Source organism: Orcinus orca, chromosome 15 (assembly GCF_937001465.1).
Source record: "Orcinus orca chromosome 15, mOrcOrc1.1, whole genome shotgun sequence".
Classification (NCBI taxonomy): domain Eukaryota; kingdom Metazoa; phylum Chordata; class Mammalia; order Artiodactyla; family Delphinidae; genus Orcinus; species Orcinus orca.
In genome coordinates, this window is record NC_064573.1 from 63,314,398 (window position 1) to 63,336,525 (window position 22,128).

The 22,128-nt window shown below is 57.5% G+C and overlaps 1 protein-coding gene across 6 annotated transcripts; it reads right to left on the bottom strand.

Annotated features, from left to right (window-relative positions):
* Nucleotides 1–1,379: 1,379 nt before the first annotated feature.
* On the bottom strand, nucleotides 1,380–22,022 carry SMPD4 (sphingomyelin phosphodiesterase 4). Of its 6 annotated transcripts, XR_004486630.2 has the most exons (21): nucleotides 18,913–21,597; nucleotides 18,714–18,797; nucleotides 16,971–17,057; nucleotides 15,548–15,690; nucleotides 15,341–15,416; nucleotides 14,698–14,806; nucleotides 14,542–14,594; nucleotides 13,921–14,072; nucleotides 12,028–12,160; nucleotides 10,098–10,169; nucleotides 7,456–7,542; nucleotides 5,644–5,789; nucleotides 5,082–5,172; nucleotides 4,704–4,804; nucleotides 4,168–4,331; nucleotides 3,671–3,876; nucleotides 3,217–3,450; nucleotides 2,959–3,090; nucleotides 2,739–2,867; nucleotides 1,668–2,656; nucleotides 1,380–1,580 (listed from the first exon to the last, which is right to left on the bottom strand). XR_004486630.2 is itself a non-coding variant. In XM_033439597.2 (20 exons), exons 1-20 carry the CDS (start codon nucleotides 21,943–21,945, stop codon nucleotides 2,327–2,329), a joined length of 2,604 nt encoding a protein of 867 aa, XP_033295488.1. In that variant the 5' UTR covers nucleotides 21,946–22,022; the 3' UTR covers nucleotides 1,380–2,326. The 6 variants fall into 6 exon arrangements, 5 of the variants coding, with proteins under 5 accessions (XP_033295488.1, XP_033295490.1, XP_033295489.1 ...); XM_033439597.2 differs by lacking the exon at nucleotides 18,913–21,597 and adding an exon at nucleotides 21,871–22,022 and having other exon boundaries at nucleotides 1,380–2,656; XM_033439599.2 differs by lacking the exon at nucleotides 18,913–21,597 and adding an exon at nucleotides 21,699–21,849 and having other exon boundaries at nucleotides 1,380–2,656.
* Between the last annotated feature and the right edge of the window lie 106 nt (nucleotides 22,023–22,128).

Here is a 22,128-nt window from a genome sequence, read left to right on the forward strand (position 1 = left end):
TCCCCACCTCCTGTGCCTCAGCCTCATCCTGTAAGTACCCGTCCTCGGCCCTTGGGTAGGCAGCCTCTTTTCTCTGCTGTGAACCTCGGCGTCTCAGCATCTGGCTCAGTGACACTTCTGCCTCTGCTCCATCCATGCCTTTCTCTACTCTGCAGCTAGAGCCCCGCAAACTAACTCGGGGTCATCGTGAAGGTAGGGTCCCCATCGCCCTCATCCGCTCAGCTCCCTGGGCGCAAGTCACTGAGCACCATGGGCCCCAAGCCACCCTCCCCAAAACCAGGCCCCAGGCCCAACCACTGGCACCCTGGCCCCTCCTTTTTTTTTTTTTTTTTTGGGCTGCATTGGGTCTTCGTTGCTGCGTGCGGGCTTTCTGTAGTTGCAGCGAGTGGGGGCTACTCTTCATCGCGGTGTGCGGGCTTCTCATTGCGGTGGCTTCTCTTGTTGCAAAGTACGGGTTCTAGGCGCACTGGTTTCAGTAGCTGTGGCTTGCGAGCTCTAGAGCATAGGCTCAGTAGTTGGGGCACATGGGCTTAGTTGCTCCACGGCAAATGGGATCTTCCCGGACCAGGGCTCGAACCTGTGTCCCCTGCATTGGCAGGCGGATTCTTAACCAGTGCGCCACCAGGTAAGTCTGCTGGCCCCTCCTTGACCTTAGTGTTTGCTTCGATCTTTGACTTCTGGACTTTGCACCATGAGGTCCCCCACGTGTCCCAGCACAGCTGAGGGTGGCACGCAGTAGGTGGCTGTTCTATGGTTAATGGGTGTGTAGGTGAAGTGAGGCTTGGGGGCGAGCAGAACCCTGGAGAGATTGTGGGGGGGCAGGTCCTACCCTCACAGGCAGGCGGATGTCCATCAAGGGAGGCCAAGAAGAGGCGTCATCAGGGACTGGTGCCACGGATGGCAGACCCCAGACCATCATCTCACAAAGTTTGTTAACAAAAGCCCGTAATCTATCAATGTGAACTTGTAGAAACTGTCTTACTTCCTATTTCCATAGAATTTGACCAAAGCAGTTGCCTGGCCCAGGGAAAGGGGGACATTTAACACTCGGGTTAGGCCATGTGGGTTGGTGAGTGCATTTCGGTTCCCCGGTCACACGCACCCCTGCAGAAGCCACAGAAATTGCAACACGGGTCCCAGGATCCTAGCTCTTAGTATGAAGACCGTGTCTGCCCCACTGAGTTGTAGGCAGTGTTCTCGCATCTCAGACCTGCCAGTGGCTGCCCTGTCCCGTCACAGCCACGTCCGTGTTTGCATCTGCCCAAGGGAATCCCATGGTGAGGGACGCTGGGTGCCCAGTGGCATCTCCGCAGCCCCTGAATGTGCAGAGGACCCCAGGTAGGAGGCCACCCTGGGGGCGGGGCCAGGCACCACAAGACTCAGGACCGAGAACAGGTTTATTCAGATCCATGGTCGGCTACAAGTTTGGTTTGGTTACTGGTCACAGGCCCCAAATGCCACTACTCCGAGTTTACATCAAACTACAAAGCCCAATACTTACAGTTTGAAAACTTAAAAAAATACACCAAAGACTAAGGCTTTTAAAAATCTCAGCTGAAAAGTTCTCCCTGGTGCGTCATCTGTAGAATGAAACGCGTGTGAGATGCTGTGAGGATTTCTGACAGTGAACTCACATTTGTCATATACTTTGGATATTTAAATCTTACCAAAAAATCAGTGTCTTTGAGCGCTTGATTTGACTGAAGATACAAATGATGCTTTTGACCATCTTTGGTTGTAGACCACCCACAGGGAACAAGGTGGTGACAGCCCTGATGACCTGCTCTGTGGCCTGGGGGCATCTGTGTTCTCGGAGGGTCTCTCCTCAAAAGCAGGCATATGGCCCAGACTTGGAACTACTGGGAAAATACAGTGGCCCTAACTTTGCCAAACGCGGCAGCAAAATCAGGTTTAAAATCATGAAACAGAGAACCATTGTCTAATTTTCTTAGGGCTCTCTTTTAGGGCCTGATTCTTCTCTGGAGCCAGAGGCTGGGTTCCCATGTTGGGGTCTCACCGCCCACCTCCAGGGCGGCAAAGGCAGAGGCCGCAGGCCATCCGGGGAGGCCCAACTCCTGAGCCTCACACGCTGAGGAAGAGAAAGGCATCGCCCTGCAGGCCCTCTGGCTGAGGAAACGGGGAGGCCCAGGGCCGGCAGGCTGCCCGCCCCTTGTGGCTACCTCTCTGCCTGGCCCTGCCCTCGCTTTTCAGGTTCTCTTCAGATGGTTCCAGGGCTGCAAGAAAACGCCCCCTGGAAGCATGAAGGTGACAGGTGTTGGGTGCAGAGTGGCCTCCCTGGTGCCTGGGGGTGGTGGCCGGCCTGCAGTCAGAGCTGGTGCAGCTTGCCCTGCTCCGTTAGCAGTGTCATGGCCACGGCGTAGAGGACATAGCCCAGCACGAGGAGCAGGGCACAGAGCAGGGGCCCGATGCAGAACAGAGAGGCCACGAAGAAGGCCAGCAGCAGGGCCAGCAGCGTCCGGTAGCTGCCCAGGAAGCGCAGGCTGAGCCGGGGGCCCCGGGCAAGGCTGGCCGCATGCCCCCGCCCCACGGGGCTCAGCAGGCGCCTGTCCGACAGCCCAGGCTCCAGGAGGTGGTAGCGACAGAAGCTGCCGAGGAAGTCGGCCCGCGAACACAGGGCCGCCATCTGACCTGCGAACTAGAGCACAGACAGGCCCCACTCTCACCTGCCGCTCGCGGGCTGGCGGGGCGGGGGGGGTGGCCCTCCCTCCCACACTCACCCTGCGGTTGATGGCGGAGGACAGTCGGAAGAGCACTCGGACCAGGCTGGCAATCTCGTAGCTCCGGATGGGCTGCAGCTCCGAGTCTCCTTGGTACTCGATGTCAAAGCGCCGAAGCCCGTTGATGATCTGGAAGCAGCAGGAGGTGAGCCCCCGGGAGCCATGGCCACACTGCCCAGAGGGCCCTGGAGAGCCCAACCCCTCGGGATGTGGGCCTCACCTGATACCGGCCCAGGGGTGTGAGGATGAGTCCGTCCTCCCCCACGATGCAGTCTGGGAGCTGCTTCTTCCCGTTCTCATCCTGCGTGGTCCCCAGGGCAAGTGTGAGCTGGGCGAGCTGGGCCTCGCTGAGCTGTCGGGGAGATGCCTACCATCACTTCCAAGGTGGAGGGAGGCCTTCCCCCCGCTGGGCCTCAAACGGCAACGAGGGGCCCAGGCACGTGACACCTGGGGGAGGTGAGCAGGGCCAAGGGCGTACCCGGAACACTTGGCACAGGTACTCCAGGGCCTTCTCCAGGTACTCGTCCGTCTTGCGGACGCTGTCCTGCCCCATCTCATCCAGGTCATTGCCCGGGTAGGAGCCATTGGTGTCTGCGGGGTAGAAGCCCAGCCACGACAGGAAGGGACGGGCGGCCGTGCTCTCCCCATACTGGTCAGAGAGGGACTTGGCCGTCTGCTTGGCCTGTGTGATAAGCTGAGCCAGACGCAAGACCTGTGGGTGGGGGGGTGGGGGGTTAGCTGGCTCGGGGCCGCCTCATGGCACCGACAGCCCAGGGGTGGCTTCCACACGATGGAAAACTTAAAATGAGTTTTAAGGACTAAGGTGCACTTTCCAAGAGGGTACATCTATCATCAGAAAAAAACTAGACTCCACTGAACAAGACAGGGAAGGGGTGTGAAATGCCAGAGCCCAGAGGGCCCCGACTACTCACCAGTGCCCGGATCTCGGGCCCGAACATTGGGGTGTACTTGCAGTCCTGGCCCTCCAGGCTGTACACGTGGCTCTTCACCTTGAAGGAGGCGTCGGTGATGGCTGGTGGCCATGACGACAGGAAGCTGCCAGTGAACGTGGGCACCGTGAAGAGCCTGTGCTGGCGGTGGGGGATGACCAGCTCGGGCTCCAGAAACAGCTGCTCGCCTGGAAGGCAGGATGTGAGCCTGGCTGCGGCTCCAAGAGCACGGACATCGGGTCCCACCATAGGTCCCTGAGGGCAGTGACCGCACAGCGCAGGCCCAGCTCCCGGAAGTCCCTCCACCCCCACCCATCTCCACAAGGGAGTAGCTATGAGGAGAGCCCAACAGCAGCCCACAGCCTCCTAAAGCCACTACGAGCCACCAGGGGATGCGGCTCAGAGCTCCGTTCCCCTCCTGTGGGGCACACACGCAACCCCTGCGAGCGCACGGGTGACAGGGCTGGCAGGGGCCTCACCCCGCTGGATCATCTCAGCCAGGTTTGGCTGCGCGAAGACCTTGGCCACGCGGAACACCATGAGTGCGTTCTTGGGGCTGACGAGGTCCGTGCGCAGTGCGCGGCTCAGGAAGCCGAGGAAGAGCTTGGTGTACACAAGCAGGTTCTCTTGCACAAAGGGCGCCCTGCGGGCAGACGCACATCAGGGCTTCTCTTCAGCTTCCGGTCTCCCCCAGGTATCACGAATGGTGGCAGAGGGGCCGGGGGTGACACGAGGGGGCAGGACAAGTGGGCAAAGGTGAGGCCCCAAGGACAGAATCCTCCACGGACGAGGCCCATTCCCAGGAACAAGGCCACTGGGGGCAGGGCAGCCACACTGCAGGGCTGGCTAGGAAGGGCTATGGGGAGGTTTATGTGAGTCGATGTGGGAAAGGGACAGAAGGACAGAGGCCGCCCGTTGTCCCCAAGAGAGCAATCCTGGAACCTGGACAAGTCCCAGCAGGGGACAAGGGGGTGGTCCGGGCCCCCTGCCTGCAGGACCTCGGGTCTGGGCTCACCATCTCTCTGACACACTCCGGGCCTGGCAGTCGCTGCTCGGGGCCTGCTTCTCAGGCGCGTACCTCCAGGGCTGCAGGTAGCTCAGCCACATCTCCAGGACCTGGGGAAACACGTGCAGCTGGGGCAGGTGGCTGGCACTCAGGTGAGCAGGGGCGCAGGGGGAGCCCGTGCCCCCTCAAGATGCCTGGCCCCTCAGAACAGGTCACCCAGCAGGCTTTCCCCCGAGTGCAGCGGAGGGCAGCTGCGTGAAGCTGGGAACCCACCCTGCGTGGACAGCTGGGTTCAAGGTTGCGGCTGGCGGAACAGCACAGGAGGCCCCCAAGGCCTCCCTTCCCTCATGCGCACACGCAGGGCAAAGGCCGTAGGACAACACTCACAGCTCTGAACGACGCGTCCAGGGGCCAGTGGCCAAAGCAGTGCTGCAGAAAGAGGTAGAGCTTCTGCTGGACAAACCTCGGGACGGCGGCCCTGTGGGGGAGGGGGCATCACCTCACAGGGGAGCCTGGCACCCCCTGGGGGCAAGGCCTCCTATTTTTAGCCCCATTCCTCAGAGGAAATTCAAAAGTTCAGAGAAGTTAGAGAACATTCCAGGGACACACAACACACGTGGCCGATCCAGTGTGGCTCCTGTGTGCGCCTCAGCTCAGCACGGCCCACGCATCGCCAGCTCTGCTGGCCCTGTTGGCCTGGGAGTCAGGCCGCGGCCCTTGCCCTGCCGGGGTGGGGTGGGGTGGGGGTGAGGTGCAGCACCAAGCAGCCTGCTGCTCTCCTGCCACAGGGGAAGAAGGGGGAAGAGGGGGCAGCAAGATGGGGCCTCTCCTAGGCCAGCCTGAGAAGCAGCCAGGCGGCCCCCACCCACCTCTGGGCCAGGGTGGCAGTGAGGAGACAGTCCCAGGAGGGCTTGAGGTGACTGCCCCCCTGCCCACAGCCCATACCCACCGTTTGAACTCCTCCAGGGGGCTGGCGGCGTGGGAGTGCGCAGAGGGCGAGGCCTGCTCGGGCCGCAGGCTGTTGGCGAAGGCGTGCAGGTGCTTCAGCAGCAGCCGCACCACCAGCACATGCTCCTCGGTGGGCATGAAGGACTCCTGGGGGGAGGGCCCTCGTCAGTACCTCGTGCTGGGCTGTGCCCACCTCTCCCCCCATGGATGCACCGCACATGGCGCCCTGGGACAGCCACTGGGGCAGAAGCTCTGCCATGTGCTTCCCTGCACTTCAACCCCCTTCATGGAGCCTCTGAGACAAACGCCCTCAGTCCTGCGAGCTCAGCTTTTGGTTCACAAAGGCCAGGAGGGTCTCTGAGACCACCCCACACACGGGGGAAGACTGGGGGCCGGCCGCCTGCTCCCCACGCCCACCCCTCGGGCCTCAACAGACTTGTTGGAAGTGCTCTTGGCAGCTTCACCCCGAGGTGAGCAACGCCAAGTGGGGTGAAGGCGGCTCCCGGCCCTACGTGCAGGAAGCCGGGCACTGACCGGCAGCCCCCCCCCCCCCCCCGCCCCCCGCTGCCCAGGGCACGGTCTGCACAGGCCTCCCTGGCACGGAAATGCCTCCACAGGCCCATGCAACACACCCCAAGGCCGCTATGCCTGGGGTGGGAGGCGGGGGTAATGTCCTTCTGCATGTGTCTATCTTTAGATCATTATATGGTAGATTTGCAGCGTTTTGGGGGAAAAAAAAAAAAAGGGATACTTTAACAGTAATAAAAAACCACAGAGCATCCTCTGTGCCAGGCCGTGACTCTGCCTAGGGAGCTATCCCCTTTATCGTTCCCAGGAACAGAAACCCCCACCGCATCTCGCCCCCGCCCTCCACGTTTGCAGGGGCAACTCCCTGCCCCACGCCCAGCAACCACACTGGACACCACTGGGCTACTTTCTCTCTACATTTGTCAGTCAGAGTGCTTTCTTCCAGTGCCTCCCTTCCCTGAGCCAAATGCCCATAGGAGCCCCTGGTCACAGCTGCATGTGGACACTTACGGGGCCAGGCCTCCTGCTGTGGAGGTGAAGGCAGGGGCCCTGCTCTTTGCCAGGTGAGGCCCTCCCCAGCCCAGGCCTGAGTGGCACCCACTTCTGCATGTGGCCCGCCCTCAGCACCCCTTCTGGAACATTCTCTCCCTCCTCAGTGCAGCTGCTGCATCTGCTCAAATTCAAGTTCAGTGGTGTGTGGCCCCACCTAGGGCGAGGGGGACAGATCCCTGGCCGTGAGCACAGCTCCAGACACACGTCTCTGCCCAGACTTCCCAGCGGTCGTGTCATGGAGCAGCAAACTTCACAATGCCATTGGCCCCAAACACCCAGCTCACTGACCACAGTCCATCCCTGGTCACTCCTGCCTAAGCAGACGGCAGTCCCCACAAGGTCACTGCCCATGAGCCCCAGGGCCTCCACATCCTTGGTCAGTCCCCAGCACCAGGCCTGTACTGCAAAGGCCACACTACTTTGCCCCCACGAATCGGGGCTAAGCACGGAGCCCTAAGACACCCAAGGACTCGACACCTTGGTTGGCCTGGGGCTTGGCCAGGTGGGTTCGGTGACCTCCCCCACAGCCAGTGGGATCTTGTGCATCACTCCCAGCCATGTGGCCGCACACCCTGAACCCGGGTCCAGGCCGAAGGGCCTGGCTGTGCTTGGAACTGGTCTCTGGTCACCCCAGCCGGCCCCCAGCCAGACCCTGGCTACTGCGCAGGACATGAGCTCTGGGGTTAAACCATGGGGCGGGGGTGAAAGGGAACAAAACGAAAGCCGCCAGTACTTGATGGGCGTGGAGGGCCTGGAGGCTGGGTTGGGCAGGGCTGTGGAGGGCGCTGCAGACACTGAGTCGGTAGTGCAGGACCTCCAGCTGAGAGACAACAGCAGAGAAGCCGAGAGGAGAGGGCGGGGGGAGGAGGGGAGAGAAAGAAATAGTGAGAAAGAGCCCAGAAGTAAGGACAAGAAAAACAAAAAACAAAAGCACAAGTCAGTGACAATCCAAACAATCACAGCCCAGCAGCATCAGGCCAATGAGACGCCAACCACCCCCTCCAGGCGTGATCCTCCAGCTGCCAGGCAGAGGGAGGACAGAACCGCAAGGTCACCTGGGAGGCCCCTCCAGCCCCTGAGGTCAGCCCGACACCATTGCACTGGATGCAGCACGTGTCAGCAGCCCAGCCACCTCCCTGGGACACGCTGCTGGTCACCAAGGCCCGAAGACCCAGGCTCAGTAAAGAAACTTGAGAAGCCAGTTCTAGATGGAGGCCTCTGCCCAGAAGAGAAAAATATGTAATTTATTGGACTTCCTGGGTTGTCCGGAAAAGAAATTTATCAGCACATGATGGAATCAATTCCTAGGTGTTAAAGACCCAATCAGAGTCCCATCCTGAAAGGTTTTGTGCACGGGGCTGGTTCCCAGCCCACCAGGCCCCACATCCTGGAAATGGTTAACGTGGTGCTAACACTTACTGGTTCTAATTCTGGGAAGACCAACCTCTACCTCCCTCTACCTCACCAGGAGCCCCCAGACACTAAGCCACACACACCCAGAGGCAGCTGGAACCCTGAGGCCAGGGGTAACAGCTGAGCTGGCACACCGTCCACCCCCAACACCAGAACCTCCACCCTATCTCCCGGCAGCTAAGCACAGCCAGAGCCGGCCCAGCACACGTCCTGCCCCATGAGGGCCCGCCTCCTGCCCCAGCGCCATGCTTCACACAGAAGAGGCCTGGAGGAACGTGCCAGACGCTGGGGAGACGGGCACAGCCAGAGACACGCAGGGCTGGGGCAGGAAGGGGCACGGCCGCACTCAGCAAGGAAATGGGGAGCCCACGGTCCCCCTTCAGGCCCCAGCCTAGGCCCAGAGCACCCTGCAGGGAGCGTGCATGCGCCTGCACCCAGCCCGGCCACAGCCACACCAAGGGAGCTCCAGGAGCTGCACTTCCTGCATCGAGAAAACCCGGCAAACTGACCCCAGGGTTACGTGGGGCCAGCAAGGACTTCCACGTGGTGTGGGGCAGGCCTGGACAGACGGCAGGGGCCTTGGTTTCCCACACACCCCACCTCCTCAGGTTTTGTTTTTCGGCCTCAACAGGTGGCAAAGGGCAGAAGGTTTCTTGGTGCCTGGTGGGGCCTTCATGGTGCCCCCCCCCGCACCGACCCAAGTCAACCTGAGCAGCTCTCACCCTCCTGTGACCATGGGGAGGAGCGGGAAGACCCCTCCCCATATGGACTCGGTGTTCCCCCAGGTGACCAGCAGCTCGGAAGGGCCCTCTGGCCGGCAGAGCTACAGCTAAGACCTGAAGCGGGTGGGCTACCCTGGGCTCCCGACACAGACGTGCAGACAGGAAGGTGACACCGCGAAGCAGCCTCTGCGAGACCAAGCCCCACGTGCCCTGCAGGGGAGCCAGCCCTGCCCGCCGGGCAGCGGCAGGAACGTGCAGCAGGAAGTGCACTCTGGAAGCAGACGGGGGCATGGTGGGCACTTTGCGACGTGAGAAGCCCAGGATGGATTCCCGGCCCCACCCCCGTTCTCCTCCTCCTCCTCCTGTGCGGGGCCAAGGACGGAGGCTGGGACACCCTGCGCTCTAAGAGGAGTATTGGGTCTGCGTCCCAGTCCTCCGTGCGGCAGAACCCTGGGCTGGGGAGCAGGACCACCGAGGGAAGGGCACAGGCCACTGTTCCAATGTGACCCACAGATTCTTAATTCCTAAGGAAGCCCTTGAGGAGTCTCACTGGCAGAGGCAAAAGCAAAGTCTAAGGAGCAAACTGCTGCACGGAAGCGGTACACTGCAGTCCTGCGCGCAGGCTGTGGACCTGAGCACCTCTCCCTAACTCAACAGAACTGTTCTACCCCGACCAGCCCTGTGGCCACAACCCCGGGAGGGGGCCAGGGACTCCAGGCCTCTGCACACACGTGAGCTGCCCAGCAAGGGAAGGAGGAAAAGGAGAGGAGGAGGAGGAGACAGCCCAGGCCACATGCAGGAGGGCGTCAGACCCCACCCACCACCAGGAGGGCTGCTGCCGCTGCTCTGGAGGACATGGAGGGCAGCAGGGCCACCAAGGTGGGCAGAGTCTGCTGGGCGCCACCGCAGCAGGACAGCAGGAGGCGCTGTGACTCCCAAAGGCACCCACGGCTCCCACACCCCAGAACACGAGCACCACAACCACATCTGTTCCTGCTGCCACGGAGAGGGCTCTGCAAGTAGCATGGGGAGGCCCAGAGAGGATGGGCCTCAGCCGCCAGGGTGCAAGCCCAGCACAGAAGACAACCTGCCTGCTGCTCAGCACTTGAGGGAGGTGAGATGGCAGGTTGCTGGGTCCCACTAGCCAGTCCTTGAAACTAACTGAAATCAAGGACAAGCAACAGCAGGCCGACCAGGGCCAGCGCGGGAGGTGGGAAGAGAAACCGTGGCAGCAACATACCTTGGCGTGAGGGGACTGCATTTTTTGGTACATCTCCAAAGAATAATGATGAAGCCACATTTCAACAAAAACCTGCAAAAGAGCATAGCTGGTCAAAAGGTCTTTGACAAGGCCGTCAAGACCATTCAATGAGGGAAAGAACAGCCTCTTCAACATGTGCTGCTGAGAAAACAGGGTGCTCACATGTAAATGAGCACAGTCAGACCCTCACTCTACATCGTAAACAAGAAACAACTCAAAATGCATCAAAGACCTAGAATATAAGAGCTAAAACTGTAGAACCTTAAAAGAAAGCATGGGGGAATGCTTCACAACAATGGATTTGACAGTAATTTCTTAGATGTAAGTCCAAAAACATGGGCAACAAAGGAAAAAACTGGACTTCATGAAAATTAAAAGCTTTAGTGCATCAAAAGACACAACATACGTAGTAAAAAAGTAGCCCACAGAATGGGGGAAAATATTTGCAAATCATGTATCTGAAAAAGGATTAACATCCAGACTATATAGAGAATGCCTAGAAGTCAACAACAAAGTAGATCCCAATTCAGAAATGGGCAAAGGACTTGAATAGACGTTTCTCCAAATAAGATACACACGTGGCCAACAAGGCCGTGAAACGCTGCTTAGCAACACGTCACCAGGGCAGAGCAGACCAGTCACGACGATTAGGGTGGCCACAGTCAGAAACCCAGAAAACAACAAGTGTTCCGAGGGTGTGGGGAAACTGGACCCCTTGTGCACTGCTGGTGGGGATGAAAAATGGTGCAGCCACCATGGAAAACAGCATGGCAGGTCCTCAAAAAACTAAACAGAATTACCGTACAGCCCAGTAATCCCACTTCAGAACAGATAATCAAGAGGACGGAAAGCAGGGTCTTAAAGAGAGAACTGCACACTCATGTTCACCACAGCCAAGAGATGGAAGCAGCCCAAGTGTCCATCAGATGGACAGATAAACAAAACATAGTTACACACACACAGCAGAATTTAACTCAGCTTTAAAAAGGAAATTCTGACACATACTACAACGTGGATGAGCCTTGAAGACATTATGCTGAGTGAAGCCAGTGAGTCATTAAAAAGAAAACTACTATGTGATTCCACTGACAGAGGCAACGAGAAGAGTCAGATTCACAGAAACAAAGCAGGGTGGTGGGTGTGGGAGCTGGTGGGAGGGGGACTGAGGAGCTGCTGTTTGACAGGTATAGACTTTCAGTTTTACAGGATAGGAAGGTTCTGGAAACCCATTACAACAATGTAAACATACTTAGCGCTACTCAACTATATGCTTTAAAATGGTTAAGACTTAGATTTTACATTATGTGTATTTTACCTCAGTTCCCAAATAAAATCAGAACCCCATCTCATCCACACTCCAGGCTCTCAACAAGCCATGCTTGTGGTGACCCACTCAGCCCTGGAATCCAGCATCAGAACAGCAGAATATCTCCAAGGTGGCGAGACAGGCCTGGGGTCTGCTGGAGCCGCATAAGGTCACACACAGGACTGCCGTCCCCACTGGGGCCCCCTGGCATGGAGGGGATGGGGTCCTGCTGAGCAAGGGGAGGCCCCCCCCATTCAGTGCCCTAAACACCTGCTGCAGCAGGGCTTACTATCCACCCCTCCCAAACCACAGTAGCGGTCAGAGAGGGTGACCCAAGCCACTGGAAACTGAAAGGCTGGGCAGCCATCGTGTCACCACAATAAAATAGGACTCTGTGGACAGGGGGTCCCGGGGTGAAAACACTGCCAGTAACACAGAGGTGAGACAGGTGGGCAAATTCTTTCTCATCAGTCACAGCAGAGACACTAACAATTGACAGCCACCCCCAGACCAAGGGGCAGTCTTTAGGCCCTTGCACCCTGGGGTGGGCGGTGCTGAGCAGTTTATCTGAAACAGAAGCAGAGAAGGCACCCAGGCTCTCACCTGGAGTAGCGTCTCTGACCTCCAGATCTCGTGGGAGGTGGGGTCTGCATTCACAGACGTCTGATGGGAGATGTGTCGCTTCAGGAGGCTGGTGTGGTGCAGGCCGTAGGATGCAAAAGGCACGGCTGGCGTCCTGAGGGAGACACAGAAGCAGATCTCTGTCGGCAGGCTCCCACGGGTGTGGCCACAGCAATCTGGGCCTCAAACCCAGGACAGCAGCGACAAGTACAACCCGTGGAAGTGTCCAACGACCCTCAAGTCCATGTTGCTATGTGTGAATAAACAAACAGAAGAGTGAATTTTCCATCCACATCTGCCCACTGATAAATGCAGGACGGGTGAGATCAGAAAAGCGTTGTTTGCCAACCACCCTATTCACAATGGATCTGGCTGAAATGAAGACCATGAGAGATGCCAACACTGCTGACAAGAGCGGGGGCTCAGTGGATCTTCCCACTAAGTCCCCCGTTCACTAACTGAGGCCCAAAGACCTTCGTTAACTTTACAGGAGGAAAACCTGGCATCACCCTCAGCCCAGCAAGCGGGCTCATGGGCACCACGGCTGCCACTGCGGTGCCCCCGCCAACGATGCCCAACCTGGGCCTAATCATGGGAAACACCCGAGAACCCACTGTGCACACACCAGCTGTCAAGGTCAGGAAAGGCTGTGAGACCTTCTGGACAACAGAGAGACAGCCGCGTGCGGGAAATGACCCTGCACGGAACCCAGCTGCGTGACAGCCATGAGTGGGGCAGCTGGTGAAACCCAAGTGGGGTCTGGGGATGAGATGGTGGCCTGGGCAACACTGCCTCCTGATTTGAATGGAATGGCCACGGTTACAGAGATGCACACACTTTCAGAAAACACACCCTGAAATGTTAAGAGGTAACGGCGTCGTGTCTATAACTTACTCAAATGGCCCACGAAAAAACACACACAGATTAAACAGAATAAAACAACTCGGAAATCAACAGGCATGAAGGGCCTGTGAAAGTTCTTTGTTATATGTAGCAATGTGTAAAATCTGAAATTATTTTGTGAAAACAAATCAAATCCAGCCCAGAAAACTGCCTAGCGGCTGAAGTCTGCCTTTGAGGGGGTGTGAATCCAGGCCACACTTGGGCCCTCCCCCGACCCCAGATCCCTGGCCCCCACTCCCCAGGCCGCAGCATCAGCAACACCTGTGCAGCCCCTCCCCCGCACTCCTCCTCGCCATCCCCTTTCCTTGGGAGCTTCTGTCCACACGAGTTTGGGGTAACGGCACAGCACGTGCCAGCAGATGTGGGGGGACAGCACCTACAGGAAAGAGCTGCAGCCTCCAGGGAAGGAGCGGGGGATAGTGAGGCAAGGGCCAGAGGAGCACAGGCTCCTCACCCCTGGACAGGCCGGCCTCACGCTCCCCTCCTGCTCTGCCTGTGCTAGCGGCTCTTTACCACAGGCCCCGGCTCAGCAAAGGCCTGGTCCCCGAGTCCACAGGTCCCTGCTAGTCTCACTTGGCCACAGCTCAGTGCTGCCCACAAGCCCCTCCTCTCCAGGACCAATCGCCCAGCGCTGCCAATCAGCTCTCGGCTTTGAGTCCCTCACCACCCTGCTCACCGCTGGGCATGGGGCTTGGGTGCCGCGTGTGGAGAGGGCGGCCGCAAGCAGAACACGGCCCGTTCCCATACCAGAGCCAGGCCCCGTCCACAGGGCCACAGAGCCTGCCTGCTTCAGAGACGTCCCCCTCACCCCGACCTCCAGCCTGTGCTCAGCTGGGGCTGCAGAATCTCAGGCCTAAAAAAAGCAAGTGCTCCAGACAAGAAGTGGCACCACTGTCCCCATGAGCAATGCCCTCCAACCAGGAAGGGCCAGGCCTTACCTAGTGGTGGGCTCAGGCCATCTCAGCCACTCACCTGGGAGCCGGTGAGGGGCTGGGCCCCCCCGGGCTGGAGGAGAGAGGGGGTAGCACGCTGCCTTCTGTGGGCAGGAACCACGCCAGGTACCTGTCCACCAGGATGAAGTAGGCGCAGTCTGAAGTGCGGATGTGGAGGGCCCCGGGGGGCGGCTGGAAAGCAAAGCTCCTGTGAGCGCATGGCTGTGGGCACCGCCCCAGGCTGCTGACCCAGCAATCACAGGGCGGTGCCAGGAGAAAAGCCCCCACCACAAAGGGCCTGACTAGACCCCTCAGTCCTGACCAGCCCACACACACCCCCATTCCCCCACCCTGCCCACACCAGTAGCCATCTCCTACAGGAAGCCTCCCTGACCACCACTCAGGGCACCAGCCCACCCCACATGGCCCATCAAGCCTGCCCCCAGCCTGTCATCCTCACTAAGTAAGGGTGGCCTGAGGGGCAAAGGCTGGAGAGAGGGGGACCCGGGGAAAGGAGGTAGGAAAGGGAGGAGAAATGGAGGAAGGCAGGCCGACGGCTGGCCCAGCCCTTCTTTGTGTGGACACAAGCCCTGGGCCTCAGCCCCTCCCTGCACGGGGGCCTCAGTAAAGCAAACCCAGTTCAGAGGCACCCCTTCTGTACCTTTTGAGTGATGAGGCTCAAGGCAAAGAAGAACATGTAATACTCGAATGGATCTGAGGGCCATGTCAGGGGGCAAATGACAGGGCTGTCGGGGCCCCCCACCCAGCTCTGTGTTGGCCGCCCGGCCTCCCCCACCGCGGGGCCGACAAAGGATACTGAGGGCCAGGTGCAGGCCAAGGCCCCCGGCTGCGGGGAGCTGGACCTTGTTGTGGTACAGAGGGCTGTCGGGGAGCACGCGCTCCTGGATGGACGCCTTCACAGGGTCCTGTGGACAGACAGAGGTGGCTCTTGGGAAGGCTGCCGAGGAGCCCAACACACAGAGCCCCCTGGGGAACAGTGCTGTCCTCTGCGCGGTGCTTGTGCAAAAAAGCTTCACGCAGACTCTGTCCCTTCGTCCTCACACAGACCCACCACGGCGGGGCTGCAGCTGTGTGCATCTCTGACCCAGCCAGGCGCTCGATGGATCCTGTCTGCTTTGTTTCTCATACCCATGAGTGTGCCACCCCTTAATTTGCCCCCACAGGACTGGAAACTCAGAAAGACAAAGCTACCAGTCACGTGGCCCTGCCACTCAGCCAGGAGCCAACCAGGCCCTCCCACTGGCAGAGTTCAGATGACCTTTGAAAAAAAAAAAAACCATTGAAGTTCCAATCTGTGATGGCTCCTGGGCCCTGAACAGATACCATGACGTTCTGGCCACTGTCACAGCCCTGCAGGCCCCTGCCCACCCACCAGCACTGCAGCCACTGCGTGGGGCACCTGGCCCCAAGCCTGGCTCTCACCACCATAGCTTACTTACAGGCAGGTAAGAGACAGGAAAGTCAAATTTATAGTCTTCAGCTTGAAGTTTATAAACCAACTTCATCATTGGGCCCCTGAACATGAACAACAAAAACAGGGCAAATGAACCGTGAACCATCTTGCTTTGACTGTTCCTTAACAGTGACTGCAAACAAGATCACTGTGAGAGAAAGTCCAGTCCCTCTGGGGTAACAGACCAACCTACCCGGGGTCTAGGAATTCCATGGCGATACTGTACTCCACAGGGCTCACGCGGCCCTGCAAGCAGCGGAGGTTCCACCCAGCCAGGACGCCGTCCAAGCTGCCAAAAATGCTCTCAACCAGCCACGGGAAGATGGCATGCAGCTCCTGCAACAGCACAGGGAGATTTTGGGCAAGCTCCTGGGGACCACTGCCTGCCTCCCTTGCTGGCCCTGGGCCAAGGACGTCACTCCCTGGCCCGGAGACCAGCAGGACCAGTGGCGGCCACAGGAGCAGCTGTGGATCCTTTTGTTGTGCTTGCGTGGCTGCTTCATGTCTGACCCCGTTACATAAGCCAGCGTATGATTAAAAGGTTTATTTAAAAATTCTGGGGGTGGGGGGGGCAGTTCAAATTTCCAGATCCACTAGGTTCAAAATGCTCTGGGTGATTCTTGCCACTTGCCTCCAGGCCTCCACCCGCCCTCACCCCCCACTACCGCAGGGAGCAAGCAGAAGGGTCGGGCAGGGAAAGAGGAGGATAAGACCCCACAGTGGGGATGTCCCTGGTGGCGCAGTGGTTAAGAATCCGCCTGCCAATGCAGGGGACGCAGGTTCGAGCCCTGGTCCGAGAAGATCCCACATGCCGCGGAGCAACTAAGCCCATGCGCCACAACTACTGAGCCTGCACTCTAGAGTCTGCGAGCCACAACTAGTGAAGCCCGCGCGCCTAGAGCCTGTGCTCCACAACAAGAGAAGCTACCGCAATGAGAAGCCTGCGCACCAAAAGAAAGGGTAGCCCCCGCTCACCGCAACCAGAGAAAGCCCAGGCGCAAAATGAAAACCCAACGCAGCCAATAAATCAATCAATATATTAAATAAATAAAAATAAAAATGCCAGAAACTTCTGATCCGAAGAGAGCTTTACTAAAAAGGGTGGAACCATCCGTTCTTCCTCAGGGCAAGCCCTTCCTGTCATCTGGTGGCAACTCCTGGTCCAGGCGGGCCTCCTGAACTGACCCGCACTTACTCTGCCAATTCAGGGTGTGGTGTAAACACATATTTTCAGTACTTACAGCAGGGCTCAACCTTGGCACTGCTGACATTTGGGGGTGGACACGTCTTTGTCCTGGAGGCAGTGCTGTGCCCTGGGGGACGGATGCCAGCACGCCTGGCCTCCACTCACTCGGGGCCGGCAGCACCACCCCATGTGGCAACTAAAAATGCCTCCAGACACTGCTAAGTGTCCCATGTGGGACAGAAGGCCCACGGCTGAGAAAGCCTGGTCTACGTGGTCGTGGTCACATGTTTACATGTGTCACAAACGTGAGAGTCGCAATACAGGGTCAGGCCTCCGCAGAGCAGCGCTCAGAGGTGGGAGGCAGGGGCTGCGAGAATGCTTTTCCAGGAGTGTGTGAGACACGCCCCCAAGAGACGCTGCAGAACTGTACCTTTGCTGGAAAGTCCTCGATGACTTTAACCAAGTCTTGGCACCGCTGTGCAAAGGGTTTACTTATAGAGTCGGCTTTCAGGCTAGCCTAGGAGACACAAAAAACCAAAATAAAGCGAGCACATTTGCTTTGCAGCTTTTGCTGATATTCTGGTGCGAGTCAAAACAGAAATCCAGGGACTTCCCTGGTGGTCCAGTGGTAAAGAATCTGCCGTACAATGCAGGGGACGCGGATTCGATCCCTAGTCAGGGAATTAAGATCCCACATGCTGTGGGGCAACTAAGCCGGCGCTCCACAACTACTGAGCTTGTGCGCCTCAACTAGAGAGACCACGCGCCCTGGAGCCTGTGCGCCACAACTAAAGAGAAAACCTGCAAGCCACAATTAGAGAGAAGCCCACACACTGCAACAAAAGATCCCGCATGCCTCAACGAAGATCCTGCACGCTGCAACTAAGACCTGACACAGCCAAAAATAAATTAAATAAATAAATGATAAATAAATCTTTAAAAACAAATAAACAAACAGTAATCCAAGTGACGGGCAGGAATGAGACACAGCACTGGCCTGACTGCCCAGCACCTCACACATCAGGTCGTGCGTGTGTCCAGGGCCTACAGGACACCCCTAGGCGAGGCCAGGTCCCGTGCTCTCTAGGCCAGGACTTTCCAGGCTGGCTCCCAGCTCCCTCTGTCAGGCACCCCAGCTACCTCAGAGAGCTGCACATCATGAGAACAAAATCCACCCGGATCCAATCCACAAGCAGGGGGTTGGCTCCTGGGTCAGCCCCGCAGCCAGGGGGGGACCCCACACAGATCAGAGCACTCACCGAGTGTGTGCACGTGAATGGGAAGTTTCCCCGGGGGCTAACCACCCACCATTTATAGCCCTGTGATTGTGAGCTACCATTTGTTGTCACTGGCCCTCTGACCCAAGACGTCCTTTATCTGTTACCTTCAGAGACGCAGCAGGCCAAAAACCACAGACAGCTTCAGCCAAATGCCAACACTCTGGTGACGGAGAAGCCAGAAAACATTCAGGACAAGAAGGAAATGTACCCCAGATCAGGGGTGAAGGAAAGCTCTCGTCTTTTCTGACCACAAAGGGAAGAAGGCCCTGTGCACATGGATGAACATCAGGAGGAAAGGCCAGGTTTCTAACCACAAAGGCTTTGCCCAGGGTATCCAAGGCCCGGGCCACCTCCACACGAGGATGGAGTCCACAGGGTCTCGGTCAGAGGCAGACACCCGGCTGTGCAGGCCTGGGTCGGATCTGCTGGCTCTAGAGGGGCATTGAAGAAGAACATCCTTCCAAATACAGGTTTATAAAAAGTGCAGGCCTAGTGCCCCAGCACAGCAGCCTCCTTCCGTTTTTCACCAATGACAGTTACGGTCATTAAAACACCTCGCTTTCGTGTAAGGATTTACAAGACGTGAAAATGTGGGTGTACATCCTTCTCCCTTGCTCCTCCCCACACCCCAGGAGACTGAGGAAACGGCATTTCAATCAACTCCTCTTGTAGATGAGAAAACCAGGGCTCAGCAGCTGCATAAATCCAAGGTCCTGCACCAACAGAGGGCAGAGTCGAGCCTGAGGGTTCTCACCCGAGTCCAGTGTTATTTCCAGCACATCCCCCCAAAACATCACCACTGGACAGTTCTTCAAGTCAGTGGCAAAACCCTCAAGTCCCTCCGCTGCAGAGCGACCATCACCCTGGCACACGGGCGGGCAGCTGACACTTACCAGTAGGAAGCTGGGCTGCTGCAGGTGGGGGAATGCCATGGCAGCCTCCTGGGCAGGGTCCAGACGGGCCGTCTTAGAGGACCACTGCAGAGAGACAAAGACAAAACCTCAACCTCTGCCACACAAGGCCAGGAGAATATCTGCACAGCTCAGCACCACTGCACTGCCAAGGCCCACGCTTTACAGAAATGCTGCTTACGTGCCTGCCGTCCACAGGGTCCAGCCCCGGAGCCAGGTCTGTGGCAGGGAGCCCTTGGGAACACTTGGTTAAGCTTGTGTGGCACTTGCCACATGCCAGGCCTGGTTCTGAGGGTTCTCCATACATTTCTCATTTAATCCTCGGTGGCAGGCAGGCAGGATTCTAAAGACAGCCATCCAAGATTCCTGTCTCTGGTCATTCAAACACTCTTCTAGGTGCTGCTGTGAAGGGGTTTTGCAGATACAATTAAAGTCTCAAGTGTGAGAACCGTAAGATACAGGGCAGTCCTGACTCATAGCCAGCAACGAAATGGGGACCTTAGTTCTACCACTGCAAAGAGCTGGATCCTGCCAGCAACCTGAATAAGCTTGAAAGCAGATTCTTCCCAAGAGCCTCCAGATAAGAGCAAAGCTGGCCAACAGGTCGATCTCAGCTTTGAGAGACCCTGAGCAGAGAACCCAGCTGAGTCTGCATTTCTGACACATAACCATGAGACAACCAACAGATGAAGCTTTAAGCTGCAAAGTTTGTTAAGCAAGAGTAGAAAATACATCCTCATAACAACCCTACGAGGTCAGTACAGATAAGGAAATGGAGGCAGAGAGAAAAATCACTTGCCCTCCGCCAGCTGGGGAATGGCAGAGCCAAGACTCAAACCCACAGACCTCCTCACTACTCTCCCATAGAGACAGGTGGACACATCTCCTCTGTCTTACTTGTGCTCTCTGAGAAGGAAGGGAGGGGACGAGCCAGCTTTGCCAATGGAGACTTTGAACAGCCACCAGAAAATCAGGGGTAGCTCTCCAGAATCCTACCTCTCTGTGCCCCCAATCAGAAACTGAAAATATCCAGACTCGGACTGAGCAGAGAGGGAGTATGCAAGTACCACTGATGAGCTGCTGATGGCTTTCCTGGCAAAGCTCTGCCCATGGCCTGAGGAACGGTGCTGATGCGGCAACTGGCAGTGTATGTGGATGGAGATGCTGGGTGGGCAGCTGAGGCATTCTGAACACCTTCCCATGAAACCGAGCAGAAACCTGCACACTCCCCACCCCTGTACAAAGGCCCCTCCATGTCCCCTGCCTCTTGTTTGTAGAAAAGCTGAAGTTTCCCAGGTCTCCCTGAGTCACAAAAGAGCAGGCTCAAGCAGCTAACGATTAGGACAAGAGAGTCACAGAATCTTTCAGTGTCTGATGTACACTCCTGAGTTGTTTTACAGATACTATAACTGCCACCAGAGAGAAAAAGCCAAATGCATGATGACCAGACAGTAGCCATGACTTAAGCTGCTCCATCTGTGGCTAACACGATTCCAAAAACTGGCCTCAAGACAATGAGATTAATGTTATTGCTCATAATAATCTATATCTTTGTGGGCATCAAAATAATTGTAGCTTGCTCTGCCCAATTTTTAGTAAGCAGGCAACTAAAATTGTCAGCAAAGAGATGCCACAGACTCATGTTGACATCTTCCACTCTAAGAATACTGTGCGCTATGTCAGCATGAAGAAGTTACAGAAGATGAGCCTTTGCCCCTAATCCCACAGAAATGGAATGATGTCAGACAGTGGGGATCTGTAAGCAGCTCCTTTGCCCCGTTCCTGTTTGCCCATTTCTGTTCGCCTCAAACCTTACAGAAATGAGGTCACCAGGCAACACTTAACCTAACTCCTGACATATGCTCTACTGAATGCACACAATACCTTGCTTAACCTATTGATTCCTTCCCTAGATTAAAAGAAGTAGGAATGAAAAATTAAGTAGTTAAAGAATGACTAGCTCTCTACCCCCAGCTTCTCCCTGTGCAATCCGGCAGGAGATCACGCAGGCAAGATAACATCTGAAGAAAGCTCATGAGGAGTCAGCCAGTCCACACCCAATGGAAAATGACGCAGAGCTTGACCTTCTGCCTCGATTCTGAGATTCTTTCCCCTTCTTCCCTTTAAAAACTGTCACGGCTGAGCAGAATCTTTGGAGTGCGTTCTGGGACACCAGTCCACCTTCTACCCGGTTGCTGGCCTTCTGAGTAAAGCAACCTTTCCTTTGTACCAACACTTGTCTCTGGAGTATTGGCTTTTGAGCTGGGAGGAGCCGAGTCTGAGTTCAGTAACACTGAGACTGTTCAACTCCTAATTAAACTAGCTATGGGTTTCAGTTTTAAGGATGACTTAAATAAAACGTTTCAGTCCTTAACCAAGTGGTCCAGGGAACACTGCACTACTCCAAAACGATCAAAGCGACATAAAACCCTGAACTGTTTGCTAAGGGCAAAGCTTTAGAGATGATGAATTAAATGCTGCTCCTTGCTTAGAGCAAGTTTGCAGAGGTAGCGGCTGAAGGAATGAGCCCGAGGCGCCCAAGCGCCTCTCCTTGGGGAGAGGGCAGCGTCTCCCCGCCACGCCGCCTGCGCTGTGTGCCCAGCCTCCGCTTCATCCCGCCACCTCCACACCCGCTGCCTTCAGGAACGGCTTCCGATCCGCTTTCGGGGTCCCTCCCGTGAGCTGCAGCCCCGTCAACGCCAATCTCGCCAGGGCCTCCCTCTGGCCGCGCTGCGAGCGGGGCGTGCTTCCGCCTGCCGCTCACTACTGCCCCGTGAAGGGAGCACCGGGGCCCCCGTGTCACAGACGCGGAAACTGAGGCTCCGCAAAGACGGCCCACACCGGGGGAGGCGAGGAAGGATCGGGTCGGGCCGGGGCCGAGACCCACCCCGCTCCCTCCACACCGCTCGCTGAGTCCCAGACTCTCCCTCCTCCACCGCGCGCAGCGAACGTTAACCGCGGGCCCACCGAGGTGGGGCGTGCGAGGTGCGCGGGAAGGCGACGGGAGGGCGCAGTCCGGCCCTTGGCGCCCTGCCGGCCCGAGGCCCGGGGCTCGCGTGGGAACAGAGCTGGTTTCGGCGGAAGTTCGGGGTGGCCGCCGGGACGCGAGGCCGGACCGCGCGCGATTCCCACCATTCACCTGAAGGAACCACAGCGCCTCCGGCTTTAAGGACCGAGGCCGCCATTCAGCGACCCGGCGCCGAAATGTCGTCATCAAGCTGCGCGTGGCGTCACGTTCCCCCGGCCTAGCAGGAAATGTGCCGCCACCTCCTCTGGCTGACACAGTAAAAGGCGCGTGCGCATAGCGAAGGCCCGCCTCGGAACGCGCGTGCGCAGCGGGGAAATCCGCCGTAAGGAGCGCGCGTGCGCGAAGACGTGTCGATGCGTTAGGGCTTCG